The 24,984-nt window shown below is 45.0% G+C and overlaps 2 protein-coding genes across 4 annotated transcripts in view; one reads left to right on the plus strand and one right to left on the minus strand.

The window, feature by feature from the left end:
- Positions 1-4,910, plus strand: part of PAK5 (p21 (RAC1) activated kinase 5) — a 248,165-nt gene extending 243,255 nt beyond the window's left edge. For both annotated transcript variants that reach the window (XM_072943556.1, XM_072943555.1), the window contains 2 exons: positions 53-187; positions 2,684-4,910. In XM_072943556.1, the coding sequence (XP_072799657.1) occupies positions 53-187; positions 2,684-2,839 (291 nt within the window). In that variant the 3' untranslated portion in view covers positions 2,840-4,910. The remainder of the gene's footprint in view (positions 1-52; positions 188-2,683) is intronic.
- A 5,740-nt stretch (positions 4,911-10,650) lies between these two features.
- LAMP5 (lysosomal associated membrane protein family member 5) lies at positions 10,651-23,864 on the minus strand. Of its 2 annotated transcripts, XM_006207382.4 has the most exons (6): positions 23,300-23,374; positions 22,571-22,743; positions 22,060-22,191; positions 21,832-21,937; positions 20,302-20,490; positions 10,651-11,531 (listed from the first exon to the last, which is right to left on the minus strand). In XM_006207382.4, the coding sequence occupies exons 1-6, from the start codon at positions 23,361-23,363 to the stop codon at positions 11,353-11,355; spliced, it is 843 nt and encodes a 280-aa protein (XP_006207444.1). In that variant the 5' UTR covers positions 23,364-23,374; the 3' UTR covers positions 10,651-11,352. The 2 variants fall into 2 exon arrangements, with proteins under 2 accessions (XP_006207444.1, XP_072799658.1); XM_072943557.1 differs by lacking the exon at positions 22,060-22,191 and having other exon boundaries at positions 23,300-23,864.
- Positions 23,865-24,984: the final 1,120 nt, after the last annotated feature.

Consider the following 24,984-nt stretch of genomic DNA (forward strand, 5'->3'; position numbering starts at 1 on the left):
ACGTTTCGGGACATTCTCCTTGCCTGAGATAATCAGTGGGTTGTCCTAACAGGTGGACATCTGGTCCCTCGGGATCATGGTGATAGAGATGATTGATGGCGAGCCCCCCTACTTCAACGAGCCTCCCCTCCAGGCCATGCGGCGGATCCGGGACAGCTTACCTCCGAGAGTGAAGGACCTGCACAAGGTGAGAAGCAGCAGCCACTGCTGAAGTTCTAAAGCGTTATTCAGTGTAGTTCTAAAGATTGACCTCTCCCAGGAGTAGATCCTGGCTCACAGGCATGGACTTTGGAATATGAGTTGCTTGGATTCCAATCTCTGTTCCCTCCTCTTGTTCATTCATTGGGTATGTGAATCAGCCCCTCAGTCTCTGAAGTCCATCTGTAAAATGGGGGCACCCAGCTCCTCTCTGTAGGGTCGGCTAGAGGAGTAGATCGGTGCTCCACTCACCCCACTTCATCCAGAGCCCATCGCTTGCTGGGGAGTGTTTGAATTGCCGGGACATCGCAGCACAAGACCCCAGATTTCCTGACTCTCATAGGGGTTTTATTCTAGTTGGGGAGGCAGATAATAAACTACAGACAAATGGATGGATAAAAAAAATTTCAGAGAGTGGCACATGCTACGAAGCGAATAAAACAGGGTTGGAAAAAAAAACAGGGTTGGAGCGTGTGCGAGAGGGGACTGGGAGCTAGTTCTGGTTGAGGAACAAAGGACGCTCTTTCTAGGGAGGGATCTATGTGGCCTGGAGCCTGATGGGAAAGAAGGAGCAAAGCAGGCAGAGATCTGGGGGGAAAACGTCTCAGGCAGAGGCAGGAGCAGTGCGAAGACCCTCAGCCTGAGCGAGGTGAGCAAGTGGAAAGGGTGAAGGAGGGGGTAGGCAGGGGCCAGATCATGCAGGGCAACAAGGAATGTGGTTAAAGGACCAAGTAGGGTCTTTTCTGCTTGCCAAGGATTGCCAGGTAGGGCCAAGCTCAGCAAAAATGATGCTCGGTCGAAGAACCACCATTGTGGGGCCCACCCCTGGGGGCCAAGCTTGCTGAGAGGTGCCATATAAACTATAAACGCTGACCCCACACACCTCCCCTCCCATCCGCCTCCTGACAGTAAGAGAGGGGGTGAGGCTGCCCTTGGGGAGACGGGGGAATAATTTGTAATCGTAGCATCTCCTCTTCCCTCACCCCTAAACCTTAGGGGAGAGCCCCAGTAGAATCACTCAGATAGGCTGTGTGGACTTGCAAACAAAAGGGGAGGCTGCTTGAATTGAACAGGAGGTTGAAACTTTTACTGCACTGGACTCAGTTTAAACAACTAAAAGTGGCTAAAGTAGTCATGGTATCAAATAGTCAAATAGTTCTCACACCCAATACACACGAGTGTGATGTTCTTCAAAGTCATGGACAAACGCTGATCTCATCCTAACGGTCAAAAACTGAAACATAGAAAATAAACTTATAGGTACCAAGGGGGAGGGGTGGAGGGATAAATTGGGAGTTTGAGATTCGTAGATATTGACATATATATATATATATATATAAAATATATATAAATAGATAAAAAACAAGTTCCTACTGTATGGCACAGGAATCTATATTCAATACCTTATAATAGTCTATAATGAAAAAAAATGAAAAGGAATATGTATATATATCTGAATCACTCTGTTGTGCACCAAAAATTAACACAACATTGCAAATCGACTATACCTGAATTAAAAAAAAACAAAACCCAAACTAGAAACCATCCAAGACTATTTTTGAAATGGATAAATACTATGTGGTATAATTCAGCAGCGAATACTACACAGAATTGAAAATGCGATAACTTTTGCCACACATTTCAAGGGTGAATCTCACAGACACATTGTTGAGTGAAAGAATGAAGACAGAAAGGGGTTGAAAGCGTATGATTCCATTTCTATAAAGAACAAAAGCAGGTAAAGTTAATTTATGTTCTTAGAAGTCGGGATAGTGGTGAGCCTTTGCAGGGAGGTGGGTATTGACCAGAAGAGGGCCCTAGATAGGCTCCTGAAGGTGGAAATATTCTCTATTTTGATAGGGGCGGGGAGTAAGCACGTGTTGAAGGGAACTGCTATAGTGCACCAGAAACTAACACAACGTTATAAGTCAACTGTACTTCAATTAAAAAAGAAAAAAAATTAAAACTACTGTGAAACGTACATTTAATATTTATGCCCATGAACACATGTAAGGTATACTTCAAAAAGTATATTACGAGAAATTAATTACAGAAGTCTGTTTCTCTTCAAGAAGAGGATTCCACAAAGCCCAGATGGCTGCGGTTGTTAGCCAAGTAAAACTCATTCCGTGTTTGCACCACGCTTCATCAAACGCGTGTGATCCACGCCTGCACACAGTAGGCGCTTCATAGTAGCTGCTACTGTCACTATTATTACCGTTATCACTTCATTTACTAAATAGTCACTCTTTGTTGTGCCGTCATTTACTCCTATACTTCAGACTTGAAGAAGGTGAGGACATCACGTGCTAAGAAAGGCAATATCTGCTTTTGCTTCCATAACATCTTTCTCCTCAAGCTGGCTTTCCAGAGTTTGATGTTGTGGATAGAATGACTTTCCTGGGAATTTGTAGGGAAAGCATCTTAGGGGAACTGAGCGGGGTTTCCGTGTTAGTCTTCAGGATGGTATCTTGTGTCTTCACAGGTTTCTTCAGTGCTCCGGGGGTTCCTAGACCTGATGCTGGTGAGGGAACCCTCTCAAAGAGCCACAGCCCAGGAGCTCCTCGGGCATCCATTCCTGAAGTTGGCAGGTCCACCATCTTGCATTGTTCCCCTCATGAGACAATACAGGCATCACTGAGCAAAGGATTCACACAGGTGACGAAGCTAGATGAGGACATGAGAATAATTCAGAGAGCGTGCAAAAGGCCTGTGTATTCCAGACCAGCTGACCAGTGGGACCGCGTGATGACCGGCAGGGTTCAGCAGACTAGGGCATCTTCTTGTGTCTTAAACAGGCATCTCTCCGCTGACAGCTGGCATGGTCATCTGGAACATGGCTTTAACAAGTCATTATTATATTTTTTAGCCCTTCATCCAGCAAATCAGAAGGACTCAGTACAAACTCCGTTAAGATATATCCTAGCCACATGCAGGGTAACGTGTAGGATTTTCTATATTGAAAGAATACTTTTCTGGCAAAAAAAAAAAAAAAAGAAAGGAAAACAAAAAGCACTTTTTCTTAATGGTAGCAGTGTAATGTATTTTGCAATGAATTTGTAATTTTTCTGTACGATAGTTTTGATAATTTATAGTACTTTGATGTCACGTAGCCATTGTATCAGTTGAAGTACAACTTGTTTACTAGCAAGAGTTTGAACAAAGTCTTTCCTACTTTTTTATCCCTTTCAGAGAACCAACGATTCTTTAGGAACTTTGAATACCGAATGACTCTCAATCACCGTCAGCTTTAGTAGAATATCTTTCTTATCTTAACAAGTGTCTTATGTGATGGAAGAAGACTTAAGAGTGATGGTGATGGTGATGGTGGTGCACGTTTCATTTATCCAACCAAAAATAGTAAAATAAAATTTGAGCCACAGTATACCACCAAAACTACTCCTTGGGATAAAGCTAAATATTTTGGGGGAAAAAAATCATGTTTTCTTTCAAGCCTATTAGTAGCAGGGCATCTTTTGCACAGCGGGATGTCTCCCCGAGTACCCTCTAGTAAGTGGCTACGATGTCCCCTTGTGGCCAAATCCTCCCCCCACCCCCCACCGAGGAACAGTTTTAGTGCTAGGATCATTTGGACTCAGTTTCCCAAACTGAATGTTTCAATCGGGCTGTGAGAATTCCAGTCTCACAAAGGGAAAAGGGAGAGAACAGGGCAAGAGGTTTGGTTTTGTTTGTCACTGTTTTCAAAACTCTGTACGCTGGCGCACCAAACTCTTGTCTGTAAGTACCTTTGTACCACAGTATTGATCGCTACTGTTTATGTATCGTGCTGGAAGTCCGGACTCTAGAGGGTGAATTAGGAAGAGGGTATTTACCAGGTGTGATCTGAATTCAGTTGTGACCATGTTATGTGTTTCCGACATAGGCGAGTTGTGCTGCTGACTAGAATGTTGATAAAAACGAATGACTACTACAATACATTTTGTGTTGCTTGTTGGATGAATTTGCATGTTAACTGTAGGCCAATATAGATTTGCCTTTAAAACTCTGGAAGAGCTACATAGTCATCATTAGTTTCTATCAATTATGCATTAAACAAAAAGCCATTTGTTACCAAACTGGAAAACCAGAGGCTTTTCTTAATGACTTCGCATACTGTAACAAATAACGAATTTAAATTTGTGAAAATGCTCTGGTTGCTCTAAGCATAATTACGAATGTTTGTAATTAATAGGTTGCTAATTATTTATTATAGTTAAAAAGGAAAAAACAGGCATAAAATGACCTTCTACTGATTAGATTTTCAGTTTTTCCCTAAACTGGAAATGCCTCATCATAAATAGGATCTATAATTTTGTTTCATAAAACACAACAAATTAATGTTTTATGTAAAATATTAATATAAATATGTAAGAATGAAAATACTCTAAATCCAGAAAATGGCAGACTTAAAAGTTCATGGAGCAGATTGTACTAATTTAATCAGGACTATGTAGAAATAGAAAGAAGGGGAAAAAGAAAATCTTTTTTAACCAGAGTAAATATTAAAAATCATTGCAGAAAATAGTGGATTTTGGATTCCAAACATTTTCGACAGTGTAATGGATTTTTTTCTGTAATTTTCTTATCACTGGATATTTTTTAAAGTATTCATTGAATTTACCAAAAGTTACCGTAGCTTAAGAGGTTTTGTGAGCACTACTGGCAGAAACTGCACTTGCAAATAAAAATGAATGTTTGCCTTTTTCCCATCATGCTACTGGAAACTCAGATGATTTCTTAAATTTGTTTCTTGAGTAACAAGGATGGTTTCTTTAAGATCTTGGGGAATGCAAATGAGTTGCTATAAAATTATGTATAACATGATGATGATGTGAACCAGAGATAAATGTTCCCATCCCCAGTGGTTACAAGCAGTACAGAACGATGATGTAGCCACCACTACTGGGAAAAGAAAATGATTAAAATCTGGAAGGCGAAATTCAAGGAAAGCTTGATTCATGGCTTAAGACTCCTACCCTACTCCCCTGTTCCAAAGATGTTAAACTGATCTGAAGGCTTTTACCAATGAAAAGGTATAAAAGGGACATTGTTCTGGATTAGAGAAGCTCTCCAGGAGACTGGAAGAGAGTGTTGGGCCCCCTCCTCCTCTTTGGGTGACAGGGGAGACATTAACATTTATCCATTGACGTGGAGGAGGATACTGGTATATGAAGAGTTCATTTCTCATCCGGAAATGTCAGAGTGTGAAAACCCTCAGGAAATAGCCGGAAATAGCCTGAAATCGCAGGATGAGATCTCATGATAGTAGCATGTTGTGTGCCAGGGAAGGGAAAGATGGAGGCAACCTTCCCCAGGCAGGTTCCCAAAACCATTGGAGGGCATAGAAGACACGAGCCTCCTCTGTGTATGATGGAGCGTGGAGAGGGAACACGACGGCACACTTAACTAAGCCATGGGATGGTGCCCGACCTGGAGAGTGCCCTGGAGGCATGCGCCATGACAGGGGTGGGAAATAGAAGGAAATATGGCTGCTTTTCTGCATTGGGAGGGGTTTGGGGAGGAGCTGAGCCTTACTCTAAAAACCACGAGGGTCACTACACCACAGCCACTCTAAAGGCAGAGGCTGTAGTCTTCAGGAAGACACAAATGATATTCAGGTATCTCCTTTTCTTCCAACAGCATCTCCAAGGCAGCTGACTGCAGCCAGCTGGGTTCCTGGAGTCTCCCTTCCCAACGGCTCCCCGTAGGTTTGGGCCAAGTGTTAGAGTTGGACTCCAAGATATGGAAGAGGGACTTAGAAGAAAGTCCCTACCACTACCTGCTCACTGCTACTTCTCTTTCTCTGATACACCTTTAGCACAAACAAATGAATGGGGAGTTATTCTGAATTTGAATGAGATTGATTTTTTTTAATGGATTTTAACTGGATTATGGTTGTATCCCTGTTACCCACTGGGAAGAGCACACTCAGTATCAATTACTAGAAAACCAGAATTGTTCCTTGAAGTTATCAACTCAGTGAGTTCAGACTCTGGTCAAACTGATCAAATGAATATCACTGTGTCACCAAAGAAACAGTAGTGAGATTCCAGGCAGCGAGAAGACTGATTCGGTCTGATGCAGGTACAAGATATACAAGCAGGAGCAATTCTGTGAAAGCGACACGATACAGTCCAAACCCAAATTATGCAGCAAAGCCCATCAGCTTGAGCCTTGAAAATCCGTGCATTTTGCGTCAGGTGAATAGACAACCTTAATGTGGGTTCTGCCAAAGACGTAAACATAAGTACTTCCCGGGAGGTGGTCTCAGGGAGCTCCCCCAGCATGGCAGAGTGGATAAGTGAGACAAAGAGGGGACAGAAGGTTTTTTAAAAGTGGGTATTAATGAATCACCACTGTGGATGCTGGGGCTCAATTCCCCAAGACCTGCTGGGAGAGACACCTCACAATAGTCCTTCTGGGGGTGAAGATGCTGGGTATTTATCCACCATCTCCTGTCCCTACAGCGTCAGCTCCCAGTGCTTCCGCCTTGTCCTGTATGTGGGCAAACTTCCCTCCGATGAAGAGGGAGGGAAGCAGGGGAAGCCATGAGCAGGTACAGAAACTGTCAGCAAATGACCTCCAGGAAGGACTGAGGGAACATGGGTGGGACCCTGACAACATCTCCTACAGGACAAAAAAAATGGACCTGAGAAAGTCTAAAGGTCACCGATTTCTGGACCAAAATATACTGCTTTAAAAGCAAAGGGGATTCCTTATCCTGAAAGGGCTTCTCACAGAGCAAATGCCTGGATAATTGTGCCTCATCATTGTCAGCATTTAAAAAAAATTAAAGCTCGAAAGGACGTCAAGGTTGTGTATGATCCACCTAACTGAACCTGACCAAGGCCCCAGCAACTGGGCCATTGACAGCACTTGAATTGTGGCACCTGAAAGACCACACACATACACACACACACACACAGGGTTCAGGTCCATGAAGGCTGGGATTTTTTCCTATTTTGTTCACTGATGTGTCCCCAGCACCCAGCCAGACCAGGGTCTAGAAAACACAGAACTGATGCTAACATTCTTGTTACCTTCTTTGTCACATGCACCTTGGTGACTCCTTCCCTAGCCTGATAAGTTTTGTCACCTTAAATGACAACAGAAGTAGCCAATCTGCCCTGGAGTTCTTAGCCTAATTTTGCACCATGACCCTCTTGGCTGTCTGAACCCTATGGGCTCCTCAGAAAAAAATGTTTTTAAATGCATTGAGCAAAATACATAGGCTTACAAAGGAAACCAATTAAAGTATCGTTTTCAAAAATTTTTTAATGTTATGGTTATAATGCATTTAATAACAAGATTGTGATGGAAGATGTAGTAACTACCATAATTTCAAATCAGGAATACAGATGATTTCCTGAGGGGTCGCCAACGAGTATAAATTGGTACTTTCTCCTGATGACACACACGGGTCCTGCTTACACTACGGTGGTTCTGTGCCTATGTTCGTAACTGAAGATGCTGCCTTTCATCTGAGGTTAGTAAAACGGAAGGTATAATTTTCTTCTCATCCAAGTTCATGGACTCTGACCATCTCCCCGATCCCCACAAGCTGACAACTTCCTAAGTGGTTCACTGGGTGGAGAGAATCCCTGCAGAGAAACATACTCTGAATTCGGAATAAACTGACACGGAAAACTGTGAATGCCAAGTTCAAAAAAAAAAAAAAACAGCAACAAAAAATCCTGCATCAATCCCTTTGGAACTTTCATGAATGTGTATGGCAGGTAATTTGAACACACATGTTAAGAATGCTGCTAGAAAGGTATGATCAGTAATACGTTTTATGGAACACCTCCAGTGTGCCAGGTGGATACTAGGGACGTAAAGGCACTGCCGTGAAACTTCAAAGAACTTTGCAAAGAGGGGATTTTTCAGATGAGAAAATGAGAAGAGAAAGAAGCCCAATAATTTGGCCAATGTTGCAGGTAGGCTCAGAGCAAAGGCTTTTTTTTAAAACCAGAAGTAGTCATGCTGCTGCATCAAAATTACCTGGAGAGAGTAAATAGTGTAACTGCTGATGCTAGGGTGTCACTATAGAGATTCTCAATCAGTCTGGGATGATGCCCTAAAACTGACATTTCTCAACAGCCATGTGGGATGATTCTGATGCAGGCTGCTCGAAAACTGCACTTTTTTTTTTTTTAGAACTGAAATCCATGTAAATAAATAAAGCTGTGGCTGTCTGGGTCAGGTTCCTTGGGTGTTCGTTCCAGGGAGGTGTTTGTGTCCGGTGTAGGTTTGGACTACCCTCCCCTGTAACACACTCCAGTGCATCTGCCCTCCATCAGATGCCACAGGGCATTCTTTCCATCTTTCCTCCCGTTTCTCCACTCACATTGCTCCAGTGACTCCCCCATCCATGTGCCTTGGCCAAGTCTTTGTTAATGGAAAGACTGGACAATTGGAGACTGGTTGTAGTTTAGAGGACTTTCTGGGGCTGGAAAACAGTCTCCCTGCCCCCTGTGGCAGCTTCATTGGGAGTGCTTTCTGGAGAGTGGGGGAACCCTGCAAAGACCCAAGCTCAGAATTGAAATCAAACTTCCCCTCCCCCAAAAGAAATATGCTCATGGCTCATCCAGCCTGGCTTTTCCGGCAGGCAGACCAGCAACCAGGCACAGCATCCTTTTGTGCCTGGAGGCGTTTGTCTTTAAAACTCCAGTGGAAAAGAAAAATGACAGTTAAAGGGGTAATTGAGCATCTGTGGTTTATCTCTTTGTTTTCTTTCCCAAGTCGAGTCTGAGCTCAGGAAGCAATGCAGATTGATGAGCCACCCCTCAGCTTGTTCCTGTCGCAGGAGCCTCCGTGAAATGCTGGACAATAGCAATGAACATGAAGGGAGCCCAGGGCTGCCCTGTCCACCTAGAGGCCCCTGCCCCTGCCCTCATCAGGAGGCTCCCTTTGATTCTGCTTAGTCGATGATGAAGATTAAAAAAGGGCTGAGAAAAATAAGGCTAAGCGCATAGAAAGTAGGCTGATCTTGAGACCTAATTTTAGGACATGTAGATAAAGGTGCATTGATTAATATTAATAATAATAGTCATAGTAATATGGCTTCTTATACCTACTACATATTGTAGACGGGAAAAAAATCACTCTTAATTCTGAGAACTAAGAAATTTGAATTCTTGGAAGAGCTAGTTTTTCAGCTTAGACAGGGATGTGGCCATGAGAAAACATCTTGAAAAGCACCAGGGTGAATTTTTTTTTCTATTTAGAATGATCTGCATACGTGTATGTGTGTTTTCTTGTCATTTTTCCCCCTATAGACTCCCAGTTGCCAAGTTTACGACTGTACACCCAGCACTGAGCCTGCACTCAGTAGGTGCTCAAAAACTGAATGAATGAATGACAATTCCAAACTCATACTGAGTTCTGTTTTGTGAAAGTAAATTGTTTTTCAAAACTTTACTTTTGTAAAAGTAAATTAAATTAAGTAAACATGAAGTTTTCCAAAGTATAATTCAGGGAAGTTTAAATTTTTTTTTCTGAAGAGGTTCCAGAAAGCAAGAGTAAGTCATTGATATATTGAAGTGTCCATTTCTCCCCAAATCCTTTGATGGTTCCAGGTAAATAGGAAGTTTCTTACAGATACATGAGATGCTAAAAGGGAAAGGGCTTGTCAAGTTTGGGGCCTGGGGATAAGCTGAGCACAGATGGTGGAAGGGTGGAGGAAACATTAGTGGGGGTGAGGGGTGTCCACTGGCACCAAAGGTATCTCCTGTTCCTTGTGCAGCATGCAACTTTTATGAGGAATCAGGGCTTGTTCCTCACTGGTACCAGGCAGACACTGAAAAGAGATCATGCAAGGAAAAACTGAGGTTGACAGATCAGCAAACAAACAGAAAATAGGAGAGCAACAGGACGGGTACTTAGCAAGATTTGCTGGGACAATGAACTTCTAAGGATGTGCTACTGTCAACAGTTAAAGGCTTGGGGAAATAATTCATGAGCTGCCTCTCACATGGTGGTGATCTTATGAGGGTGGAGGGATTCCCACCCTAACACCAGAGAAAAGGATTTCCCATAGCTGCCCTCAGATCTTCTAAAAAATGAATATTTAGAAAGTGAGTGAAATTCAAACTATGTACATTTTTCTAGGAAATGTTAGCAAATTACATTTTATTTCAAATAAAACTCAACCTAAGTGACCATGTTCAGTCCAGCTTTTTAATCCAAAATGTCAAACTCAAGACCAAGAAGCATCAGAATCTACACTAGACCAATTGTTCAAGAGGTCCATTATTAACACTACTTACATTTGCCAAAATAAATCCATGATTTTTCACCTGGAAAAGCCAACTTCCCCTCATTGCTACCTACTCGTCTTTGCTTTTCCCCCTGCAGGAATGAAAAGCCCACCTTCACCAGCCCCCTCTCACCTACGGATGCCACAGAAACCATTTTAGTTTTGTTTTCTTGTTTCAAGAAAGCAGCCAAACGTTAGACAGCACTGTGTTTTAATTCATTTTGAAAAACAAACTAACATGGATTGCTTCTTCAGGTCCCCTTAGTCAGACCTGACACACTATGAAGTCCAAACAACTCTGCATAGTTATATTAAACAGGTTCTTGTGCTGCGAAGTCACTGGATGCAGGGAGCAGTGAAACATTCCCAAGACAACGACCAGACATGCGGAACGCCAGCCAGAAGCACGGGTCACTTTCAGGGGTCTTGCTGCAGGGAGCGTGAGGCTGTGTTTTGTGTGCATTGACAACAGTATAGGGTAAGCCATCTGTTTCCAAGGGATCAAAGCATCCAATGTTCCTCTTGAACCTTAAGGGCTATCTTTCCAAAAGCTCTGTGGTTCCAATCCCTAAACTTCAGACCCAAATATGCCTCTGAGTTGTATGTGTTGCTCCTTGGAGAGTCAAAGCCAAGCCACCATGAGCATAAAGCTGGCTGACCTCTCCCTCCCAATCCCCAGCATGGAGAGAACAACTGCTCTTCACCCCGTGAACCCAAAAGAATCCCCCCATCCCGGGGTTTAAGCATGGATGCAGGCCAAGCAAGACTTGAATACCCAGGCCTGTTTGGTTGTAGCTATGTTGGTATATCCCGGGTACAAGGTGGAAAGTGCTTTTGTTTCTCTATCTGATCCAGCCGGGGGGAGGGGGGCTCGGGGGCTGCCTGCCTGATGGCCCCTAGCCCATGTGCTTATATTGGGATCGGTCCCTAGGGATCTGGACCTGGTTGGCAGTCATTTTGTGGTGGATGTGGTAAATCACCAGCGTTACCACAATGACGAAGCCCAAGATGAGCCCCAAAATCAGAGGCAAGGTTTCCTCCAACTGCTCCCTCTCGTCCACTGGGCATTTATGCTCTGAAACAGGAAAAAAGAAGAAAAGCAATGAGGTCCTGTCAAAATATTCTGAACCATAAGTCCTGTCAACAAAAAGAAAGGCAGCTAGAGATGAAAAGATTTCTCAAGGAAACTTTAGGGAAATATTTTTTCAGAAATAGTGTTTCTCAACCAACCTGAAGACCTCACCCCTTAATATTTCTGCATATGTGCAATAAAAACATACCAATTAAATAGGACAACATTCAGTTACTGAATTCCTGGCGGATGTCAGTAAAATATCCAAATGATTTATTTAAATATTTAGTTTGGACATGAGACACAACCACCACCAGTTTAATTGCTGATTTAATTTTTTGAACTTTTTACTGATGTCTAATGTATATAGACAGTATCACAGATAAATACACAGCTTTCAGAAAGTCTGAAAATTCCAAGTGTTGACAATGATTTGGCACAATTGGAATGCTCACCTACCATTGGTGGGAAATGGTACAACCACTTTGTGAAACTGTTTAGCAGTTTCTAAGAAAGGCAAATATGCCTTAGAACTTACCTAATAATCCAGAATTCCATTCCTAGGTATTTACCCAAAAATAATGAAAAAAATATGGACACAAAAAGACTTGAACATAAATGTTCATAGAAGATTTATTCGTAATAGCCTGTGGCTCGATATACCCATTTCCTGGGGAAGAGACTTATTGTCATCTGGTGCACCAGGGACAGTTATGGGCCCAGAGCTCCAAAGATAGAAGGTTGGTTTTCTCCCGTGATACACCGTTGCCTCTATGAAGAGAACAGTGAGTAGAAGTGGGGTCTCTTGAATTTGACACAACATTGTAAAATGACTATAACTCAATAAAAAAAATGTTTAAAAAACAAAAAAAAACCCATCATCTGAGAACTGAGATCTGAATATAATAAAATTTGACTTTACCATTAAAAAAAAAAGAAGTGGGGTCTCTTGGCATAGAGATTTTGTTAACAACCAATGGTTTTCTCCTCACCACAACACACCGATGCCTGTGTAATGTTAACGTGGACTGTGGAGTTTGCTCAGTTTCCGTGTGCCACTGCAAACTCATCTCTGGATATTTCTAACAAATCCTGTTCAATCACACCTGAGTTTATGTTAATGAGATGAGTTTAGGAAAGCCCTTAGGTCACCTAAGGATGGGGGCTGGTTGGCAGGGGAATCAACCAGCCCATATTAGATTAAAGGGTTGGAACTTTTAGCCTTCGCTCCCAATTTCCTGGGAGGGAAGAGGAGCTGAAGATTGGGTTCAGTCCCCAGTAGCCAATAATCTAATCAATCATGTCCATAAAACCCCAAAAGGACAGGGTTCAGAGAGCTTCCAGTCGGGAACACATGGAGATTTGGGGAAAATGGTGCCTGGAGGGATCATGGAAGCTCTGTGCTCTTTCCCCATACCTTGCCCTGTGCATCTCTTCCATCTGGCTGTTCCTGAGTTATTTCATTTTATTACAAGCCAATAGTCTAGTGAGTAGAATGTTATTCTCTGAGTTCCATGAGCAGCTCTAATAAATTAATCAAACCCAAGGAGGAGGTGGGGACCTCCAATCCATAGCAGGTCTGTCAGAAGAACAGGTGGCGTCCTGGGTGTTTGGCACCTGAAGTGGGGTCAGAGGGCAGTCCTGTAGGACTGAGCCCTTCACCTGTAGGGTCTGATGGCAGCTCCAGGTAGATGGTGTCAGAACTGAGTTGACTTGTAGGCCACCCAGATGGTGTTAGAGAATTGCATGGTGGTTGGTGAAAACACTCACACATCAGAATTGGTGTCAGAATCAAAGTACCAAAAGTATTATCTTTAAATGGATAATAACACTGGTGTAGTTATGGGGAATATGTCATATATCCTCGAACGAAGATGGAGGTGAAAAGCATGATGTATTTTGGCAAAAAAAAATGTAGTTGAAATACTATGATGGTTTATTTCTTTAAAAATTGCTTTTTGTTGCCTTAGGGGAAAACGTGAATTAACAACATCACAAGAAAGGGAATATAAAGTGAGTATTAAACTATGAACCAGTCAAAGTTAATCATGGGAAAATAAGGGGATGTCAAAAATTATCCTGAAAAATACTGAATCCGTGTCCCCACCCACCTGCATTCATTAAGTGGTCACATAAAGGGGAATTGCTGAGCCCTCCTTCCCTTCTCCACCATTCCGAAATCCACAAAGCTCTGGAAATCACAAGTACTTTGTATCGTTCCTTTGGCAGCAAAAGATGGCTTCAACTATAACGTCAGGACACCCCTGAGTGTCATTTCTCCTCCTCAGCACAAAGATGCACGTGTTTCCCCGCAGGAAACAGATATATTCATATGTTTGATCTCACGGGGCTGCCCTGACTCTCCTGGGTCTCATATAATGTATGGATGATGCGATGCATTCTCTTCTGAAAGTCCAAAATATTCTGACCTCTGAAAAAACATCTAGCCCCAGGGGTTTTAGATAAGAGATTGTGAACCCATAAAAGAAGGATACACATTCCCCTTTCAGGATTAAATCAATGTTCTTCACCCTGCCTTTGACCCACAGGAAAAACTATATTTTACATTACAACCTATGTAGACACACATCACCAAAACCAAAGTTTCATAGAGCAGCAGTTATTCTTATTTTGTGCCTCTAATAATTTATCCTCTTTTCTATTCTCTTTCATTGAAAATCGTGCTGGTCATGACCTGCTAAAGCAGAGGTTATAATCTTTTTAGTGTCCGTTTGATGAAATTATCGCCCCTTCTCAGAATAATACTTATAAACGCGTAGGAATGAAATCTGTAAGATGACAAGTGAAATAGACTACACTGAAATGCAGCTCTTAAATAGTTCAGCTATTTTTAAATAACCTGGGAGACAGTTGCATATGTACTTCTTTACTAGTGCACAAGGATGTGGGCTGTGATGGCAAAGTAGTGAGACGTATCATTGTTACTTTGCAAGAGCTGCACAAACACGTGGGAGGAAAGCATCTATGGTTTCTGTTGGTGACAAAGACACAGGTATGACTAATACCACTGTGGGTTATTACCTTTATTTATAATCCAAGGAAATGTTAGGTATTAATTAGAAATTAATGAAGATAAGGGCGTGAATTTTTCCCACTGAAATTTACAGACCCTCCTGAATTCTAGCCACAGAACTATGGACCCCAGGGTTAATATCCTGTGCAGTAAACTGATTACACAACCCACAGATTGCAAAACAAGGGCTGCTGACCGTGACCTCTGCCTGGGAGAAGAGCACCCCTAGGCTTAGCCCCGCTCAGCATCCGGCTCCGCGAGCTCAGAGACCCCTAATTCCCCGCCTAATTCCACAGTCTTGGGGCCCCTCAAGCCTGTGCCGGGGCCGGACTTACGGCTCTAGAGAACTCAAAACAGAGAACCAGGGTAGACGGTCCATGACTGGAAAAAGCAACAACCAGCCCAGTCACTGGAAAGAACCAGAAGAAGACAGATCAGTCAAAAGATGTGTAACTGTCCACTGCCGGCTGCCAACTCAGGTCCCCACAACCATCAGCCTGATGTCCCCACAGAAGCCCTGATTCATCTCAGGTTCTGTTTTCTAGGCGTGTGTTTAATTTTGTTTTGTTTGATGACTACAGCATTTTAAAGTTGCATTTAATCCCTGAGGCAAACAAACCGTGAGGACTCTGTATTGTCCCTAAACGAACAGCACTGAGATGGGTAACCGGCCAGGAGTCAAGCTGACGGCTGTTGCTGTGAAGGAGGGCAAGCCTTTTGCTGGCTGTGCTTCCCTCTGCTGTCCGACAGGGCAGCTAGAAAGAGGGGTTTGCCCCTCTTCCCACATTTTCTTTGGGCTGGCTCTGGACTCCTGTAACCTCAGTAAAAGATATTTTGTGAACTCAGAAGCTGTTACGATGAGCGGGCTTTGGAGATCTTTGGCTGAAGGTAAGCAGATACTGTCACCAAGATGTAAACATAAAAATAAATAAGATGATAAAAGCAATGATTCATTGATGTCACTGCATGCCAGGAACACAGCGAGCATAAGGGAGAGTTATATAAACTCTTTTGCACTAGCCGGTAAGCTCCACCAGGGCAGACACAGACAGTATCTTGTCCCCTCTGCATTCACCATTCCCACACATTCCAGTGGGTTCTGACTACAAGGCAGGTTAGACGCCCATCCCAGAGATTCAACGTCCATGGCAGATGGGAGTTGGTGGGATAACTCGGAGGTGAGTGCCAGCCCTGTGAGCCCCAGGGGCCCACAGTGGTAACCTGCTCACTTACACACCTCTACTAGCTGTCTTGTCTTCCCAGCCCACTTCCCCATCCCTAACAGTGCTTTCTAGAACCACCTCCTAAATAAACTACTTATACACTCAAAGAGGATCTGCTTCTTGCAGAATCAGACCTAAAACACTGTGTTCCAGGACAGAATTCCACAGCTGGCCAGCTCCGCGGCCCTGCGTGGGGCCCCCATATTCCAACCCTCTCTACGGTCCTCTGTGGTGTTAATAACAGGAGCCTCTCCCTCTGCATGCTTCCCCAGGAGGCCCTGAGGAGCAACCCCCCAGCTGATCCGATTCCTGGCTGGGAGGTGCCAAGCAAACCACACATCTCCACTGCGCTCTGCACCAGCGTCGGCAAACCTGTCTCTGGTTTGCAGCATGGCAGCCAGCCTCGGGGCGCTCCGCTGGGAGTATTGCACACTCATTTTCACTAAATCACAGGTAGTTTTTCCCATGGATCTGGGTAAAATACTGATCAGGTGGGGTCTCCCCATCACACTGTTAGAAACAATGAATAAAAGCTCCCAAATTCAGGGCACCCAACAACCGGTCTGAAGGCGCCTCCTGCAGTCACGTGTTTATCACAGTTGCTCAGAGGGAGCAGCTGATGTTAACATCACTGCACCTGCTACCCAAAGACAAGTTCCCATCCAGCCCTGGCAGCCACCAGGAGTGCAGCCTCGGCCGGTACCCCACTTCCCCCAGCCTCAGCATCACCACTGTAAACGCGGATCTCAGGACCTCCTTCGCGGGTTTCTTTGTTTCCCCCCTCCTTGAGAATTAAGAAGGGCCGGGTCTATACATGGTGATTTGAATGCCTGCTAAACATGAGTCTCTAACAAAGGGGCACAGAGACACCTTCATGTTCTATTATCTTTCTTCTGTCCTGACCCATGAGAGTTGCCTTTAATTCAAGCCTTTCAAATACTCAGGTAGATTTGTTCCCTCCCAGTGATGCATCCCCCATCCCATCACAGTCAAGTCTTCAGGGGCCACAAAGGGACCCACGACAAGGAGTGAATTATGGAAGGACAATTACCCAAAACCAGCTGTGAAACCGTGGGCTGCCTTGAACTACAGGTGACTTTTGCCACACCAAGTGTATTGTTATTGAAATAAGCCAGCCTTTATGGATTGGCCCCTTGGTGGTTTATATTTTAACTGCAAGCTGAGACCCATTAGCTCAAAAGCCTTCCTAGGCCAAACTCAAATTTTTACACATCTAGTTACTTTAAAAACAGACCAAACACATTTTTAGCCATTTAGAGCCTGCCTGCTTTGCGTACAGTGCTGCCCTTGATAAGATAAATACGCAGCTTCTGCTGCCCTCAGAGCCCTTTGACCCAGAGACCTAGACCCATTAGCCCCCTCCTGACACTCTTCTCCCTGGCAGGAAATCCCCTGCCCTCCTGTCCTTCTGGATAGCGGTCCCCAGCATGCTGTAAGCCTCCCTGCGGACAGTCGCATGCTATGAGAGGCTTTTCTCACCCATCCCTTTCCAAGCGCCACTCAGGGAGGCTTGTGTGTTACCACTGCCTTGCATGCTCCTAATCATTTTCTTAGATCAACTCAAAACTCCCTCAACCCTCCCCCCGTCCCTGCACAGCTTGCCATGGACCAGCAGCATCACCAGGGAACTTGCTAGAAATGGAGCTTCTCGGGCTCTGCCCCCAGACTGACTGAACCAGACTCTGTGTTAACATGATCACCACTATTGTGCACAGTGAAGCTAGAGATATGCTAGGCTAAGCGACTTTGGCCAAGGATCAGGGTAGTAGCCAAGCTCAATGCACTAAAGGGATTTGAGTGATCAAGACATCATTCCCATCCAGGCTGCTCTCAGGCCCTATGAGTGTCCACTAACCCATTTCACTGACCTTTCCTTGCTTTTCTCAGAATCTATCAAGGAGGCAGGTAGGAGACTGCAGACCACCAGGCATGACCCCCTTATACTGGGAAGAGGCTCTTCATGGGAAACCCTTCTGCTGTAGGTCCTGCACACACATGACGGAGCACAGTACACAGCCCTGCAGCGGGTGTGCAGACATATAACTGGATGCCCCCCATGCCGGCGTGCTCCATCCACACCCACACACGCATCAGCAACACATCTAGAGCCTCCTTCTATTCTAGTGGTGGGGACCAAATGCCAGGTCCCCAAAAGGCACTCCAAAAGGGCTCTTTCAGATTGCACCAAATCAAATTAAACCATCTCCTACAAAGCACCCTGGGGGCAGGGGCTGAGAGGCACAGACAAGAGGAGCCAGGAACAAAAGGAGTCCTGCCACACAAAGGCACATCACATTGATCCAGTGAGTGATTCTGAATGAGGCTCCTCCCAAGAGCTGAATGGCTTGAGCCCCAGGGCACCACAGAGGAGGGAACATTCTAATTATTACTCAGAAAAGCCTGGGTAAGACAAGTGCAATTTGCTTGTGCTTTATACATCTGCATTCAGGAAGTTATATGTGCTTGCAAACTCTGCAAGTCGACCCATGTAGGCTCTGGACGTGGAGGAAAACTGCTGTTTATACAAAAGACGTCATAAAGTCCACCCCAAGAGCATCATGGATTTTTAGGAAAATAGCTCGGCTCCTTATTCAGTCCTCATTTCCTCTTATTTTATACACAGTTCTAACGCCAATGAGATGTGAGTTCTCCGTTCACTAATGACTGTAAGCAACAACTTAGAAATAACCCAGAGTGGGTTAGGGTGAGGTTGTGGTAACGAACTAGTAAAAACTGTCATTACAGCATCAGTAATGCCAAGAAGTGAAGACGCTGGCCAGTGAAAAACAAAGTGATTAGAAACTATAGAAAATATCCATATAAACTCAAAAGTATCTGTGGTAAGTTCCCTGGGGACAGATATTACATGATCTAATATTTTCATAATGCATTCCTGGTCAGCAATAGTTCTAAGTCCAGTGACTTTAAATTATATGTAATGGTTTCAGTTTAAGAAAGATACTGTTGGATTTTATAAATACTTTCCTAATCCAACAGGTTTTTTTTAGTGTCCAGATCTTGACATTTAGTTTAGTTCCAATTTTGTAGAAAATACATGGAGATGGACTAGCTCCCATATTGCCACATAACAGGTAAGTGTGACACGGCTTTACTAGACTGATTCAGTTCTGATGTGCCTGGCACTGAAGCATCTGGAAGTCTCTATTAATTGAGTCCACAGCTTCAGAATATCAATTCGACAAAGTTAGCAGGGTATCTGCGATGTGCCAAGCACCGGATTAGATGCTAAAAATACAAAGATGAATAAGAAGCAGCCCCTTCGGTCCAGGGCAGTTTAACGCAAGAATTCCCACGTGCCTTCTGGACAATCATGGGGGGAGAGATGCTGTTCAGTATACTTTGAGTGGGAGGGACATCTTATGAAGGCTGGACTCCTTGGGGATGATTGAATGACATGTGTGTGATCCAGATGGGGATTCCCTAACATCCTACACATTCAAATGGTAATATTCACCTGGGATCTCTAGCCCAAAGGCAGGTACCCATCAAGCAATCAGAATCTCTCCCCATTTCTTAACCACAGGAATGAACAAGAATATTAAACTGTCTTCAACAACCTCCTCCAGACAAAAGAGAATGAGAAAACAAATGAGCTGAAGGAGTCACTTACCCTACCCCTGCCCAGTGTAAATTGTTGCTAGATCTGGACAAACCACAGAAGGTGGGCTCCCCTCCCACCCTACCTCTGCTGGGATGCAGAGAAACCAAGAGGACGTGGGCACCCTGAACCTGCCCCCACTGCATCCTGCCTGGTCCCCTTTCAGGGCTCCCACAGACTGACAAGAAGCCCTTCCTCCACCCTTGCCGGGATCTGGGACCCTTGCCTCCCTGGAGCTTCGTGTGTATCCCTCCCCACAAAGGTAAGTGCTGGATGGAAGCAGCACTTCCTGACTCACACACACACACACACACACACACACACACACACACAGACCTATTGCATTCAAAACCATAGACTCACAGTGGAAATGGAAATGGTGGGAAACCTAGAGCTGGAAATGTCTAGAGAACATGGAGAAACTGAGGCCCACAGAAGCAAAGGCCCTTTTCCAATCCAGGGCTCTCTAGTTAACTGCTTGGGATTGTTAGCTGACTTTCCCTTGGGAAACTTGCATCAAAATTGTATATGTTTTCCCAAGTGACTTTCTTGTCTTTCTCCCTATCAAGTTCCTCCTTTGCCAAAGGAGGGGAGGAAGGGAAAGATAAAGAAATAAGGAGAAAAAAGTACAGAAGGGAAAGAAAGAAAGAGGAAAAGAAGGAAGTGAAGAACAAGAGAGAGGGAAAAAGAAGCAGCCATTGAAGGAAGTTGATACGGCTCAGTTTGCTGCATTTAGTCTTTGTACAGAGGGAGGCAGCACCACGTTATCGTAGAGAAAATCCCGGTGGCACCCTGGCAGTTCCCCTTCCACGTCCCTCCTGAGCTCAGTCTTTCCACCTTCCTCCCCCATCTCCTCTTGCCTCTCCACCTGCCTACCTTCACTGAAGACAAAATCAGAGATGATGTCAAAGGGCTGGATGTGGACTGCAGACAGGATCATGGTGACGGTCTTCTGCGAATCGCTGGAGGCCAGTGAAATGGTCTGCTGGGCTTGACACTCGTAGGACTTCCCAGCTGGGGTGACCAAGGCAGAGAGGTGATGCGAGTTGGCTGTGTGCTTCCCGGCTGCAGGGAAGGCCCAAAGCAATAGTTAGGCCCCTCTCTCTGGCAGAACCCTCCTCATGTGCTGGATAGCTGGCTCTCAGCTCCAGACTCCCCTCCAATCCTCTGTGTTGCCTTGCCCAGCTGGGGCTCTGCTGATGACATCGGAGGGGTGAATGCACCCATTCTTTCATGAGCAGGGAGTCTCCTTAAGTATTAATTTGGAATTCATTTTTGAAAGAGGAGAGGGATACCTAAAACCTAACCCTTTTAACTATATAAAACCTAACAACAGAGATTCCAAAGACACAGAAAGAACAGGGACTTGATTTTACACATCTCACACTGGCCTGCAAAAAAATAAAGCATCTTCCTCAGCAAAGCATGACTGCTGTTAGTGCTCTGGGCAGACACCCTTGCACACAAACTTATCCGTTGGAGGCCTCCCCCAACCCCTGTTCTCCTTTTCTGAGTTAGGGGTTTTGTTTGGTTTTGTTTTGGTTTTTGGTCTAATTTAACTGTGGGAAATGTTTGCATATGGATTTTGGTGAAGAGATGCCCTTTTTACCGTGATGAAAAGGGAAAGATCACATATGTATTCTTGTAGACGTTCAATAAAAATCTTTTCACTATTCAGGTGCCCAGAGCATGGAAAGTTTCATTATGAGTAGATCATACAATTTACAAAATAAATGCATTAATTTAAATGTGGTCTTTGATGGCCCCTGCAGATGCCAGCACTAACTGGAGCTTGCCACGATATTTTGGGGGGTTCTGGGTGTTCCTCTTGCCACTATATTTTTGGGGGTTCTGGATGAGTTGTTGGAGTGATGGGCAGGAAAGGTTAATAAATTAGGAAATGTTCAGAATCCACTCCCGGGTGGCTGCAGTGGTGAGGCCTCCTGCCAAGGGCCAAAAGAGCTGAAGGCCATGAAATTCTGACCGAAAAGGAAAGTCATACACAGCCCCTTTGAAGTTTAAGCACGAAAGGAAAAAAAGGGGTGCAAAAGACAATAAAAAATGCAGCCTTGCCCTTCTTCGTGCGCCTTTAAAGGACAAGTGGTAAGAAGGTCATCCTGCAGCAGCCACCGGAAGGCAGGCCCTCAAGAGACACCTCACCCAGGATCAGGCGCTGGGTGACGGCTGGGTTCCCTGCGCGTCTACAAGTCCAGAGAACCAGCAGATCCACAGCGCTCCGGCTTCCTCCGCCTTGGAGAGCAAGCCTAGGGCGGACTTGGCCAGGGAGTACAAGGCCGGATCCGTTTCCAAAACCCTGGAGGAATTTAGCCTGCAAGCCTGCGATCGCCTGCCCTCAGTGTCTGAGTTCCCCAGGCTCCCTCCCCAGCCGCGTTATCCTCTACTCACCGGCCACTGCGTCTTTAAAATGGGTCTTCTCCGAGGAGTCGTAGACAAACTGGACCTTGCTCAGCCTCCACGTCGCCTCGGGTCCCTTGGACATGTTGTGACTTTCCTGCTGAGCGGGGGAAGAGCGTTAGCCGCCCCCGCGAATCTGGGTGGGGAAACCCTAGGGCGGCCCCTGCGCCCAACCCTCCCGGAGTCTGACTCCCTCTCTGCGCGCCCCGCCGCAGTTACCTTTACAAACAGCATTTTGAGTGCATACGCGCGATCCACCCAGAACACCTGCAGCTCCGACTCGTTGTGGCCACAGCGACCCTTCACCTCAGCTCCCCGGGTCAGTGAGATATCAGCCTGTTCCGTGAGCAGCTGGGAACACAGACGCCCCGCATCCCCTCAGCGCACGGGCCGGAGTGCAAGCTGTAAAGGGCGGCGCGTCCAAACTCCGGATCGCACGCTTGGGCGCTCCTTTGCGCGCGCGCGCTCCCAGGTCCGGGAACATGCGGTTAGATGCTCTGCGTGCAGACCCGGCCGTTAGGGAAGCAGAGAAAGGGGCGGGGGAGAGGTTCTTTCCAAGCAGGCAGGGCGGGCAGAAGGCGTTATAAGCCTGAACCCCCATGCAGCATTCAGGAGCAGCCTGTAGGGCGCAGAGGGGAAGACGGGCGACCTAGGTCTTCAGGGCCTTAAGGGAGTGTGCCCTTCTCCCCTGGAGCCCTAGGAGCAAGCTGGGAGGGAAAAGGTTCCTTACATCGACAGAATTGCTGGCCCACACATTATAAGGGACAATAAATTTGGCTGCAAACTCTGCCATGAGACACGTCGTCCCATTTTCCCGCACCACAAATATATCTTTTTCAGGATTAGTCGAAAGGCCTGAAAGATTTTCCACTTCTTGTTCTCCCATGATTCCAGCCATTGTATCTGAAGAACAAACAAACAAACAAACAAAAAATTCTATCGGTTTGGGCCTCAGCGAGCCCACTCGTCTCGGGCACAAGGGTGGAAAGATCGTGGTCTGCGACTTTGGGGTGATAAATTTCCCTGCCGGCTGCTGTGCCCTCTGAGAGCCATTTCGCTAACCTAGCGTCAACAAATCCGACTTCGTTGCTGTTAATTTATAATCAAAATAAAACATTTAAAAATTAAACCTTACTAATTTGTAATCAGATTGGCCCTTTTCTTAATCTTAGGCTCGTAAACCAAAGCTTTCTTGGCAATGCGCTGAGCCCTACGAAGCAGGACCCTACAGCATCTTGTCTAGGATTGCCATACAGGTGTGTGGCTCTCTGGGGAATTTCCTGCCACTGAGGGGAAGTCCCTCCGCTCCCCCACCCCCAACCCCCACTCCCACAAAAAGGAAACACACACACACACACACACAACGTTAGGGTCACATTTGACCTTAAACTTTACTATGCCGGTTCGATTCTCTGCAAAGAGTGAACTCCGCCCTGGCGGTTGCCAAAACGCTACTCACAGAACAGCATCAGAAGAAACCGAAGTCTGTCCACGCTGAGAACGGTTCTTCCTCGGAGATCCATGCTCTCGGAGCAGCGATTGAGGCCAGATGTGATGCTGCAGAGGCTGTCCGAGAGGGAATCCCTCAAAGTCGCCGCTGGAGTGAGCCGGGTGAGCGAGGGGCGGGGGCACCGAGAGGGAGGAGGGAGGGAGCGCGTGTGCCGTGTGCGCTGGCGGACTTGGTGTCGAGTACCGCACCGAACCGCGCAGGCTGAACGCGAGTCACCTCACTGCGGAGAACTGGCCCGCGCGGCGAGGGAGCTGTCCACGGCTGCAAGTGCTGAAAGGATTCGGTTGTGTTGCAGGAGTGATTGTGGCTTGGCTCGTGCAGAGGGCCAATGAGATTTGGGAGGGCTAAAATTCTCCCTGAGTCTGTTTCCTGTGCTGCAATTGCATCTGCAAAGATGATTTTGTCTTGAGAAACTTAATAGCACCCTCAGACGTATTCAATATCCTTACCAATACAGTTATTAAGTGGTGTAGGTATCACACCACTGGAGTCCCGGCTTTTGAAAAATGCATCTGGTTCCTGAAGGAAAACGGTGGAGCACAAATTGTTGCAGCTTGTGGGGAGGAGAAGTAGGCAGGGATAGAGGAGGAAAATGCTATGGCAACAGCTTCTTGCATTTGAAGACAACCCCTTCTCTCCCCAGCTCTCGATGAGCTCAGGGATTTAAAGTTAAATTGACGCCTCTTCAAAGGAAGCCATCAGTCATTGCAGTGTATCTATTCGGCTTATTTTCTGTGAGTTCTGTTCTCAGATTGCTTGAGGGCTCTGAACTGTGGGGTCACCTACTCTCACTAATTACATTGTGACAAGAATGTAAGTGAGCCCGAAGTTGGAGTTCTCTAGGATCTCTTAGGACAGTATATAGTTATATAAACACACACACATTGGTATTAACTCCAAAGCCTCAGTGGGACAGAAAAACAAATACCACTGGGCTAATTCCTATATTTACGTTTTTAGCAGCTTGTTTAATTTTACATTTTTGCTCCATGAATCACAATACGGCTCTTTCAGCAATAGACATACTGTCCTTATTGACTGCAGTGATGTCCAGATATTTTATTTCCTAGAGGATATTTCATTATGTAAATAATCAGCAGTATAATGTCATAAAACAAACAATGTCATAATAAGCAAAAAAATGCAAAGTACTTTTACATGCATTGTCAAATTTCATCCTCCCTACAACCTTAGAAGGGAGGCAAGGGAAGATACACATTATTGTGGTTGTACAGACCCCAAAATTGAAGCTCAGAAAAATTCAATGACCTTCTTCAATGTCACATGGTCAGTAGAATTAAAATAGAAAAATCATATGATTTAACTCCATAGGGATCATCTTCACTTCTCCTTATATAATACTTTGACTCCAAAATATGCCATAAATAGATTTCCACTTAAAAATCTTTATTCAATGATCAAATAATAAGCTAAAACCTGAAATCTCTAATTCATATTTTTGAAATGTATAGAGTGCTGTTTAAAGTATAATAATATTCTGACATTCTGCTTGCTACAAAGTGTATAATGATTCTTTCAAGTCTATTGCTGTAACATTAATTAGATTCAACAGCCATTCAAATTATGAAGTAATATTTAAATACTATATTTTTATATCTTTATCTTTATGTTTG

This window comes from Vicugna pacos, chromosome 19 (assembly GCF_048564905.1).
Source record: "Vicugna pacos chromosome 19, VicPac4, whole genome shotgun sequence".
Classification (NCBI taxonomy): domain Eukaryota; kingdom Metazoa; phylum Chordata; class Mammalia; order Artiodactyla; family Camelidae; genus Vicugna; species Vicugna pacos.

Excerpts from the sequence above, each read along its gene's own strand:
- LAMP5 (XM_006207382.4), bottom strand. The coding sequence starts at position 23,363 with ATGGATCTCCGAGGAAGAACCGTTCTCAGCGTGGACAGACTTCGGTTT. Across the intron at positions 22,744-23,299 it reads GTTTCTTCTGATGCTGTTCT|ATACAATGGCTGGAATCATG; the intron begins GTGAGTAGCGTT and ends TTTGTTCTTCAG. Across the intron at positions 11,532-20,301 it reads TGATTTTGTCTTCAGTGAAG|AGCATAAATGCCCAGTGGAC; the intron begins GTAGGCAGGTGG and ends TTCCTGTTTCAG.